The 12,215-nt window shown below is 41.8% G+C and overlaps 1 protein-coding gene across 1 annotated transcript in view; it reads left to right on the forward strand.

Annotated features, from left to right (window-relative positions):
• Positions 1-12,215, forward strand: part of COG3 (component of oligomeric golgi complex 3) — a 51,249-nt gene that overhangs the window by 20,540 nt on the left and 18,494 nt on the right. Inside the window, exons 12-16 of the mRNA XM_024755374.1 lie at positions 80-219; positions 1,635-1,795; positions 4,306-4,417; positions 8,573-8,697; positions 11,868-11,957. Of these exons, the coding sequence (XP_024611142.1) occupies positions 80-219; positions 1,635-1,795; positions 4,306-4,417; positions 8,573-8,697; positions 11,868-11,957 (628 nt within the window). The remainder of the gene's footprint in view (positions 1-79; positions 220-1,634; positions 1,796-4,305; positions 4,418-8,572; positions 8,698-11,867; positions 11,958-12,215) is intronic.

Here is a 12,215-nt window from a genome sequence, read left to right on the forward strand (position 1 = left end):
TATCAAGGGTGACTTTTAAACTGTTAGGAAATACTGAAAGGATTACTGCTGATAACCATGTTTTATTCTTTCATTTTAGTGAACTTTTGGAGAAACTGTGTGTGTCATTGTATGATGTCTTCAGGCCATTGATCATTCATGTTATTCACTTAGAGACTTTATCGGAACTTTGTGGGATTCTTAAAAATGAGGTGCTTGAAGATCATGTACAGAATAATGGTAAATAAGTAGAAATGATCATTTCAAAGGTCTTTTTAATTATATCTATGGCTCAATGAATCTGAAAAAGATTAGTACCTCCCCCCCATCCCTATATAAACAATATTTTTAAAACTTGGGTTGATGCCTTGTCTCTTTTTGAATCAAGATGCACCTTATTCTGTGACTAAATAATAACGGGAAAAGAATTTTTAAATCTGGGCAAAATTAGTAATAAAATAATTATAGCTACTATTCTTTCTGGCATCTGAAATCCATAGAGAACTGACCATCAGTTTTGGGTTGGGTATTTCTAGTACACTATTCCCAGAGTACATAAAGTAATTGACTGTATTGCATAAGTCTTAACTTAAAAAACAGAAATTGTTTTAGCATACATATATAGTAATAATTCATCTTTTTCGAAATTACAAATAAAGAAAAGCAATTCTCTGGAGTAGCCTTACTTTATTCATCTAATACATGCTTTAACAATTGGCTTGATTGTCATAAAAAACATGATTTTCCTAGTGATACTTAGGTACCTTTAAAAAATACCCTTCAGGTAATCATTTTACTGGCAGAAATTATTGTCTTTACTTTGACTTTCCTTAAGAGACACTATAGGTTTGTTACTCTTCCCGAGTTTCTTACTCTGTTGCATTTAGTTCATTCTAAGATGTACATTTTCTCCCATTTTAATGCCTGTGAATTAAAGATGATTTTTAAAATTAATGTAAATATTTATATGAGTGTGTAATGCCTCCAACTCCCCAGCCCTTGGAAAGCTGATACTGAATCACTGGTGTGTCTTAACATTGATGGCATCTTAGAAATGAAGAAATTCTATACAAACGCATATCTCATTTTATTTATTTATTTGGCCACACTGTGCGGCTTGTGGGATCTTAGTTCCCCAACCAGGGATTGAACTCGGGCCCTCGGCAGTGAAAGTGCAGAGTCCTAACCACTGGACCGCTGAGGAATTCCCTCATTTTATTTTTTTATTCATTTTTCTTTGTGAGAATGTTAACAAGTCATTTAATATCTGTGGGACTCTATCTGCCAAATGGGGGTGATAACCTAATTAATAAGCTGCTTTAGCTATCTCTCAGGATTGGTACGAAGCTATAGAGATACCTTTTAAAAAAACACAAAGCACTTTAAAAATAAGATTATTATTCACATTAATAATGGAAATTATTTCACAGAGTCCCAGGAAGAAGATGTAAGGGCAAATTTATTTTCCAATTTTAAATTTGAGGAAATTGGAAGACATTTATTAAATTTTTCTAAGGTCATTAAGTCATACCAAAATAGAATACAACCAGTCCCTGAAGCAAGAGTGGTTTATACTATTACTAGACAATTTTGTAATATTTTTGCTCGTTTAAAGACTGAAGGAATGGGTGATTGACCTTTTTTTTTTTTATCAGCTGAACAGTTGGGGGCATTTGCAGCTGGAGTAAAGCAGATGTTGGAAGATGTACAAGAGCGACTTGTCTACCGAACCCACATCTACATTCAGACAGACATCACAGGCTATAAACCAGCTCCTGGAGATCTAGCGTATCCCGATAAGTTAGTAATGATGGAGGTAGGGTCTTCTTATTTGATCTTTCCCCTACCCCACACAACTTTTGGATATTTTATACTGGTGAAAATAGGATTTTTCTTTTTAATTCTCATTCAGGATGCAAAAATCAAGACAAACTTGCCATGAAATCATAGGAAATAAAAATTTAAAAAAACTGAACAGATATAATTTGTTAGATTGTCCCTCCTTCAAGTTGTATTTTATAAACATTTGATTCAGTTTTCTGTCCTTTCCCAGGAAGCGTGTCTTCTCAATTTTTAAATAGAATTAGTGCTTTCTATGATTTCTCTTCTTTTTGGTAAGTGGCATAGAAGAGGATTAATAACATATAAGCCACCAGAGTTGATGGTCACATAACCATGTGTCGTCTTCTCTCATTAAAAACTCTGGTGGTTGTCTCCTCAAAATTGCACAGTGCTGGTGTCCAGTTTATGGTTTGAAGACTTAGGTATATCTCACTAATCTTTCAGTTACATATGTATCTTCATTTTCTTTGAGTGCTGTACAGAGTTAAAATAATGCATAGAGTATTAGTGCTTAAACAGAATTAGAACCTGGAAATTCTTTTTATTTGTTTATTAATTTTTTTGAATGACAAAATCAGGTTTATTGCTCCAGGTTAAGCCAGTGAAGACTGGATATGGGAAGGGTGAGGGGGGAACACAGGAACTTGGTGAAGGCATCCTCCCGGCCTTGGCCTATACTGAGTTCTTGGCACCCTGGGAAGCCAACCAGTCAGTGCATTTCAGACCTGCTGATCACCTGCCCATGGGCCAGGCCCACAGTAAAGTTTGAGGCACAACGCAGGCTCTGGGGAGCATATCCCTCCTCCCTATGGGGTCACCTGCACAGGTCTGAGCACAGAGGAGGGGTCTGCAGAGATGGCCTCTGCTGGGGCTGTATCCTTAGGAAGGTATCTTGGTGGAGGAGGAGGCTGCCCCCTTCTTCTTGGTGGGGGCCTTCAGCAGCTCCAGCTTCTTGGGCAGACTGGTATAAACAGGTCTGTTTCTCAGTCTGATCTAGGGAGTTGTGCTCTCTCCCCTTCCTCCCCTCCTTTCCTTGTCTCCTTTGTATCAGTTTTTACATTCTAGATAGGATACCTGTTTTAATAGTGCTGTCTGATAGGATGTTAGGTGATTGCGTTTACTATATACCCCCTCCCAGTTTAATTTAGTGATACATTTGGTATGTTTATTTAGTCAACACATGGCCAGTATCCTGAGTGTTTTCTTTTTATTATTTTTAAAATTTTGTTTATTTATTTATTTATTGGCTGCCTTGGGTCTTCGTTGCTGCGCACAGGCTTTCTCTAGTTGAGGTGAGCAGGGGCTACTCTTCATTGCTGTGCGCAGGCTTCTCATTGCAGTGGCTTCTCTTGTTGCAGAGCATGGGTTCTAGGTGCGCATGCTTCAGTAGTTGCGGCACGCAGGCTCAGTAGTTGTGGCGCACGGGCTTAGTTGTTCTGCAGCATGTGGGGTCTTATTTTAAGTGTACTGCTTCCAGTAAATCTATTTGCTTTGTTTTTCTTTTGGTGAAGGTCAGGGATTTAAGGTGATCTGGCTGTGACATCTGTGTGCCATTTAGGGATTAGCTATACTTTCTGGTTTCTGTTTGCAGAATGAAAGGACAGGCCTGACTGATACAGAGCCTGTCTCCTAAACAGTTCGCTGGCTATTCTTTTTGGCAATAGGTGGGTGTCTGTTAGGCCAGGGGTCCCCAACCCATCCATGGCCTGTTAGGAACCAGGCCGCACAGCAGGAGTAGAGTGGCGGGTGAGCAAGCAAAGCCTCATCTGTATTTACAGCTGCTCCCCATCTCTCGCATTACTGCCTGAGCCACCCTCCCCCGCATCTGTGGAAAAAGTGTCTTCCACGAAACTGGTCCCTGGTGCCCAAAGGTTGGGGACTGCTGTGTTAGGCCTTCATTTCTGTATATTTCCACCTTTATAACCAATGTAAATAAGTAGGATTTTCATTGCCAACTTAGTAGTTAGTGACCTGTGTATATTTGATGATATTCTTTAGATAGTGAAAAAGAGTTAAATAGCCTCAGTCCATAAGATAATTTTTTTAAATCTGCTTAAAAAATAACAAACTGTAGCTGTTCTCACATAAAGAGAAAACCTGTAGTTTGAGTTTGCCAACTCCTTGATAAAAGCATTTCTGACATCTAGAATGTACCCAATCTTAAATATGAATACTTTGTTTCTAAATGTAAAATTGAAAATTAAGCTTCTAATCTGAGCCTTGTATATTTGACTCTCTTCAGCAGATACCTTGTAATGGTTCTGAAATTAGTGGTTCAGAAAAGGCTATGTGTGCCTTTATGAGAATAGAGACACTCTATACCAATTTAACTTTTTCATCTCCATGTGTTGTTTTGGCATAGTTCATTAGTTCGTTTATCCATTAATTAGTTTATATTTTTTTACTTTATAGAAAGAATGTGTTCATATTGCTAGACACAGCTGAAAACTACACTTTAATGTTCCTTCTGATTTCTTTATACAGCAAATTGCACAGAGTTTAAAAGATGAGCAGAGGAAGGTACCACCTTCAGAAGCTTTGTTTTCAGACGTTCAGTTAGAAGAAGCAGAGCCTCCTAATAATCTAACAAAATCTGGTATGTTATGATGTTTTAACTTCCAGCTTTTATTCATTCATTTAATAAACTTTTATTGAGGACTTGTCATGTCTCAGGCAAGAAAAACAGCTTGTGCCTTTGAGGAGCCCACACTTTAGCAGGCGGAGATTGGCAAGCCACAGGCGTAATTCAGGGGTGACAGGATAAAGGTAGCCACAGGGCACTCTTGGACCACGGGAAAAGGGCATCAGAATTGTGAAGGGGGATGAACTTTGAGTGTAGGAAGGCTAATTCAGTGAGAGGTGTGGAATCTGAAAGCTGTAGTGTTGATGAGAATGAGAGAGCCAGGTGAAATAAGGTTGTTTTAAGATAGAATCGCATGGAGGACGGCATACAGGAATGGAAGACCATGGTTGCTTTGGGGATGTCAGGTGGTTTGCTGTGTTTGGGTACAGGTTCCTGTAGGAAGGAGCAGGCAAAACAGGCCAGCTTGTGATAGGTGTCAGGTGATAATCTCATGGACTTTGAAATTCTACCTAATTGTACCATCAGATTTGCATTTTTAAAAATGTATTGAGTGCCTAGGACTCGGGTAAAAAAAATTGACAGAAGCGTATGGGATAGCTTGGACCAGGGTACCTGTTAGGCAAGGAACAAAATTGTCCAAGAGTCACCCTGGATAACTGATGAGTTATCTAGACAACAGGCTAGATGAGAAGTAGGGCACCCCTTCTCCTCACCCCTCAGCTGTAAGAGTGACACTCAGACTCAGCTCCATGTGGGACTGACTGGGAGTCGGGCGTACTGTAACTCCATGGGCTTTAAAGAGCCCCAGCTGCCCCCAGATCCCCAGGCTTAGTGCATCAGCAGTTTATTCTGAGTCAGCTCTGTAACAGTGGACACCCCAAATCCAGACTGCCCAACAGCCTCAGTATTCCCCATCTGACAAAGCCGTTTCATCACGCCTGCCCTATAGGAAGAGAGACCATAGGGAGCTGAAATTTCCTCCACTGGAATAGAACCCATGCCGTGTCCTAATACACATCTTGGTCTAGTTAGCCGCTTGAAGAGTTACTGGAGAGACTAGAGTACATGTCTGTCTTACCAACCCTGGCCTTGTACCTTTCCCCATTAAAGCTTATTCTTTAACTCATGCCTGGCATTACATTACGGTGTTGTTGGTAGAACTGTGGAGACTGGTTAGGATGTTGTTGTGTTCTTCCATCTGAAAGGTAAAGGTGGTTTGAACCAGGGCGTTGATGGGGGGTGGTGGAGAGGAGTGTATAGATGAGGGATATAGTTAGAAGTGTGAATCAGTAGAATTTGGTGACACACTAGATGTGGGGGCTAAGGAAGATTGAGTAAGGTCCATGTGGAACAACCGAGAGATCTGTATTAAATGGATCTAGAGTTATGCTGTCCAATACGGGAGCCATAGAGCATGTGAGATGTGGCTAGTCCGAGTGTGCTGTGTGTAAATACACAACAAATTGCAAAGACTTAGTATGAAATAAAGAATAAAAAGTATCTTATTAGTAATTTTTATATTGATTATACATTAAAATAATGAGATTTTTGATCTATTAGATTAAATAAAATATATTCAAAGTAGTTCCACTAGTTTTACCTTTTTTAATGTGGCATTTTAATGTGTCACACTTATGATTCACGTAAGAGTCCTCTTGGACAGCACTGCTCTAGAGCTATAAAGAGGCAGCTGATTCAGAGGTAAAGATTGAGGACCCTTGATGCTTCGGACTCGTATGAAATCAGCCAGGACAGAGAGTAGAGTGACAGTAACAGAAGTCTGGGGAGAGAGTCTTAGGAGCAGATGGAGGGAGGGGGTACGCTGGGCCGACAGGGGAAGGACAGCCAGAGGGGTCAGAGGGTGTGATTAAGCCAGAGGAGGAGGGGTCGGCAGAGTGATTTGAGTAAAGAGGTGAGAAACAGGAAATGGGAGGATATCGTGGTTAGAGGGTGAGATGCTGAGTTTTCATGATTAAGAGGTAGAATAGTTTGGAGTAATAAGAAGGTCTATAGAAAGTAATTCTGAAAGAAAGTCATAAGAAACTGTCTGGAGTAGGGGGTGCAGGGATGGAAGTGAAGGTCTTTGCAGTTGAGACGGGCAAGGATAACCATATGGGTCATCCCTATGGTATTGACGCTGTTCAGAATAGACATGGAATTTGGGATGGGAAGCAAGGCTCTGAGTCTGGTGGCAAGGGGAGCAAAAAAGAAAAGAACGAGTGTAATCACTTCTCCTGCTTCCAGGGTATGTCGGAAGTGAGAAAATGAGATTGCTCTTTAAGTGATGTGATGTTCATGTCATGGGAGTAGTGTCAGGGCAAGTTGGTGGAGGGCCCACGGTGTGAGGAGGCCGACGATGAGTGTCTTCAGAACGCATGGGCCTTGTTCTCTGCGTGGAGAAGCGAGGGCAGCGGCAGGCTTGCAGAGGGAGGGTGGTGGGGGCCCACGGCGGGAGCCGATGCAGAAGCCCTGCTACCGGGTTTGCTCAGCTCTTCAGAAGAGGCAGCCAGTAGGCACCTTACCTGGCGACTTGCTGTGTAAATAAACTCTCCCCAGTCAGCTATTTTAGCTATTAACTCTTCTTCTCAGGAGAGTGAAAAAATGGACAAGTAAGTTGACTTCTGACTTTGGACTACATAAATACATTTATTGCACTAAACTTTAATTTGGGAGTACCGTTTTGGCTCTTTATTGTGAAGGAGGAATCCCGCAGATATCCTAATTCTTAGCAAAACTAAGGATACTTAACCTCCTGAGTATTCCATGATATAATTTGTCCAGTTTATTCTTTTTCCTTAAGAAATTTTTTTATAACGTAGGTATCTTAGTTTAAAGTAAGCCCTATGGAAGAGCTTTTTAAAATTCTACAAGTATTGCATGCTTTTGGAAAACAACTAAGCTTACAGAACCATGAAGTGAAAGCACCAGCCCTCAACATTGCCCTCTGCCCTTGCCTGCATAAATCCACTCTGCAAGCACCAGTTCTCCTTCTGAGCATATGCAGATCTAGCTCTTTTTAAATTTTTAAAAATTTTGGCCACGCCGCATTGCTTGTGGGGTCTTGATTCCCCCCACCAGGGATCAAACCTGGGCCCCCTGCAGTGGAAGCACAGAGTCCTAATCACCGGACTGCCGGGGAATTCCCTCTAGCTCTTTTTTTAAAAAAGGAATTCTGTTTTGCTTGGCTTTACTTTTCTTCTTTTATTATTAAAAAAATTTCAAATAAACAGAATGATGCAATGAACCCCTGTGCCCACCACCCAGATTCAATACTTAACATTTTATCGTATTATGTATATATTTTTGCTGATCATTTTAAAGTAAGTTATTGTCATCATTGCCACTTTACCTTTGAGTATTTCAGCACCTCTCCAAAAAAAAGGCGTCTTTCACAGAACCATAAACCATCATTACACTAAAAAATTTAGTAATGTTTCCTGATGTGCTCTAATACCCAGTCCATATTTCAGTATCCCCTCTTGTCCCAAAGTATGGTCCCAGCTGCACTTTCCTGGCTCGTGTGAACTCTGGTCCCTCCACCAGAGTGATGGTGCATCCGTTACAGACGTGTCTCTGCTCAGGCACCCCCCCACCACGCTCCTCCTCACGCTTGCTGGGGCTGCCTTTTGGGTGGGGCGGGTGGGGGGATGGGCACTCAGCTCTGGTCACTTGGGAATTACATACACTAAGTAGTCCTATAAGTGATGGAGTTGAGCACATGGAAGGCAGGCTCTCAGGCAGACCGGCTTCGATGAATCTTCCTGCTTAACATGCTTTGTTTTCTCGTCACTCCCCCACCTCCCGCTTGCTTCCATGTGACGGCATCTAGACCTGTCTCCTTTTTATCGGCTGCGTGGTATTCTGCAGTATGTGTATACTGCTCATGTAGTCCATGAAGGTTATCGATCACAGTTCGGAGAGAGCAACTTGGGCTGAGTGTGTGACGCTGGAGTGTACATATGTGTGTAGTCACGTGCGTTCTCAGTGTGTTAAATCTCACCTGTCACTGATTTGGGTTCCCTTTGACATTCTCGATTAACGGCGAGGCTAGAGAAAATGGATACCTCCAGCCTTTGATAGCTAGTGAGAACTAACAGTTTATAATTGCTATGCAAATAAGACAGACCTCCGTGTGTGAAATGTCTTCTCCTCCATTTGGGATTTTAGGTTCAACCGAATCTCTCAGTCCTAGAGCACAGACCACAATTTCTCCAGCAGATCTTCATGGAATGTGGTATCCTACAGTTCGACGAACGCTCGTCTGTCTCTCCAAATTGTACAGATGTATAGATGTACGTGTGTAAATTCTTATATCTTTACTGTAAATTGCGTGCTCTTTCACTTAAAATATTTGTTTAATTTAAATTTTAAGATCTTGATATATATTTTGTTTGGTATTAGATGAGAATAATAAGATTTTTAGATACAGAGATAACTTTAAGATCAGTCTAATTTAGAGATTCTTTTTTTCTTTGCGGTACACGGGCCTCTCACTGTTGTGGCCTCTCCCATTGCGGAGCACAGGCTCCGGACACGCAGGCTCAGCGGCCATGGCTCACGGGCCCAGCCGCTCCGCGGCATGTGGGATCTTCCCGGACCAGGGCACGAACCCGTGTCCCCTGCATCGGCAGGTGGACTCTCAACCACTGTGCCACCAGGGAAGCCCCCTAATTTAGAGATTCTTAACCTGAGCATTCTGTAGACCCTCAGAATCCTCTGATGCAGGGGTCCCCAGCCCCCGGGCCATGGACCGGGACTGGTACCGGTCCGTGGCCTGTTAGAAACAGGGCCGCACAGCAGGAGGTGACCGGGCCAGCAAGTGAAGCTTCATCTGCCGCTCTCCATCGCTCCCATTACTGCCTGAGCCACCAACCCCCGATCCCATCCGTGGAAAAAGTGTCTTCCACGAAACCGGTCCCTGGTGCCAAAAAGGTTGGGGACCGCTGCTCTAATGGGCTTTGGGTAGTCTGTGAACACCTTGAAGTTGTGTGTAAAATTTTGTCTGTATGTTTGTATTTGTGTCTTTCTGAGGAAAAGACCTATAGCTTTTATCGTTTCTTATAGACATCTGTGGCTACAAATAACATTTAAAACTACTGATTAATTCATCTGTCTTAGTTTATAGATGAAGAAAAAGAGATGCAGAAAGGTTACGTCCAATGTCACATAGGTATAATATACATTTAGTACTAAATGCAACTACTTTCGTTTTGCACTCAATTTAAATCAGCTTCCTTAACAAGTAGTTGTCGGACTTCATGTTTCTAACCCTGGACTAATTTTAATTATTTGCTGAAATTAGCAGTACCCTTTTAGTTTTTTTAGCCCCAACTTATACTGTGCATTTATTTTAGGTAACATTTATTTTAAGAATTCCAGTTCAATGATATGTGTATCAATCCCAGAATGATCAGATTTGTCTACATTTATTTATTGTCACTGTTAAACCCAAAATAGTTTATAAAAATCAGTGATTTTAATTCACTTTTATTTGTTTGTTTGTTTTGTTTTGTTTTTTTGGCCATGCCGCACGGCTTGTGGGATCCTAGTTCCCTGACCAAGGGTTGAACACGGGCCACAGCAGTGAGAGCACGGAGTCCTAACCACTGGACTGCCAGGGAATTCCCTAATTCACTTTTAAAAAATTAATTTGATTGTTACAACTGAAACAGCATATAGAGAGAAGTGATTAAATATAATGGTCATGTAATGAATTGTCCAGATGCCACTGTTTCTTAAGACTATGGTTCAGAAGGGTACATGTATATCTCCTCCCACTCTGAGGTGCGTTGTACCTCAGAGTCCTCAGGCCTGAGCAAAGTTGCACAGTTGACTCATTCGTTCATTAGAGTGCTCACGACTTGGTGTCTATTTTAAACTGCATCGTTACTGGAGTTTGTGCTTGGAGATTTTGAAATTCAACCAGAAAGTGCCTTTTGCTCAGTTCTGGGACTTTTAGGGGTGAGGCCAGATCACCTCTGCAGAATTAGATGTCTCAGCCTTCTGCCCAGCTGCTGAGATCTCTTCCAGAGCGGGGTTTGGACATTGGCAATTTTTCTTCCCCAGGTCCCCCCAGGAGGTGTATTGAATGATGGTGTTAGGTTGGGATTCAGAAACTTCCTACAGTGGAGCCAGGATCCCAAGGGAAATAATGCAGAGCCACATTCCACATAGAACCCATTGTCATCACAGACCCTGGTGAAGTCTCTTAGGTGCTTAACAGGAATTTTAGCCAAACAGGAGGTAGGCCCAAGGACGTTACTCTGCCTATTTTTATTTTCTGCCCTAGGCCTGCCCATTACATTTTCACCTAGCTTACATCCAAGTCTTCTCCCTCTCTGTCTTACCAATCAAAGGTGAGGAGAGACAAATGCAATGAAAACCCCATTAAGGCTGAGCAGGAGAAAGAGAGGGCCTCAATCGAAGCTGCGCATATTCGATCTTCCTAGCAAGAGGCAGCCCTCATCTCTTCCTACTATACAGTAGCCTCGTGAGAAACAGAAGTTAGGGAAGCGGTACAAAAAGAGAGTAAAGCATCACGTATGAGACCAGAGCCCAGAACGGGGCCTAATAATAAAAATTTTACTCCTACCCATCCATCAGTTCCAAGGGAACTGACAGGAGTCCCTTCTGAGACCAACATCCCACACCTCTAGGAAGATGTAGAAATGGCAGAGTTCAATTAATCATGCTTCACATTCTATTTTGTAACCTGATTTTGTTTTTGCTTAATTGTGTTTTATGAGAATTGCACCACCTCCTGTTTAGCATTCTTTGACTTCATGCACCGTGTTCTGTAATTTAGATTTACTAGTGTTTTATTTGTCAGCCCCTATCATTGAACATCTGAGTTATTTCCAGGTTTCTTTGCTGTTTTAAATAATACTGTGATGAAGAGCCATGTGCATGAATCTTAGAATACAGTACTGATTTCACTGGGGGTACATTTTTAGAAGTGGATTTACTGAGGCTTTTTTTTTTTTTTGGCCATGCTACGTGGCATGCAGGATCTTAGTTCCCTGACCAGGGAGTGGAAGCTCAGAGTCCTAACCACTGGACTGCCGGGGAATTCCTACCGAGGCCTTGTTATAAAGTTGGTTTTATGTATCTAAAAAACAGCCTGTAACATGAGATCATGCTGGAGTGAGGGCTCCATGAGGTCAGAATCACATCTGCCTTGTGAACCTACCACTGTACTTCCAGCATCTAGCACAGAGCTGCATGAAATAGGTGCTCAGGAAATACTGTGGAAGGGTCACATGAGTGTTTTGGGAGATGCAAATTAGGAAACTATGTGCTGGTCTAGAAAGGTTGCATGGGAATAGGAAACTCCAGGAGGAATACTGGTAGTAATAAATTAATCCGTCAGATGAGGGCAAGCAAGCTGTACTCAGAGCCTACGAGTTTCCTTTTTTCTGTTTTTGAAGTGCTGCAAGGTGATGTTTCTCTTTTATTTCACCAGAGGGCAGTATTCCAAGGATTATCACAAGAAGCCTTGGCGGCCTGCGTTCAGTCGTTACTTGGAGCATCAGAGTCTATCAGCAAAAACAAGGTTTGACAGAGTGTTAGATGAAATCTTATCGCCTATAGTAATATTGTGGGATGCAGCAATAATTTATAGGCACAGAAATTTAAAGCCATTTTGGCAGTAGGATTTGTTTAATATGATTTAATTTTGAGGCCCTTTGAGAGAAGCTAGTACTTCACTTTAGTGCTCAATAAAGAACTGCTCTCTGTGAGAGTGCCAGCTTCGCTAAAGTGCCAGAAGTGATACTTAGGTTATAAATTCTATAGGATGAAGGTTTCTTGT

The sequence above is a fragment of the Neophocaena asiaeorientalis genome, unplaced genomic scaffold (assembly GCF_003031525.2).
Source record: "Neophocaena asiaeorientalis asiaeorientalis breed wild unplaced genomic scaffold, Neophocaena_asiaeorientalis_V1.1 scaffold59, whole genome shotgun sequence".
NCBI classification, from domain to species: domain Eukaryota; kingdom Metazoa; phylum Chordata; class Mammalia; order Artiodactyla; family Phocoenidae; genus Neophocaena; species Neophocaena asiaeorientalis.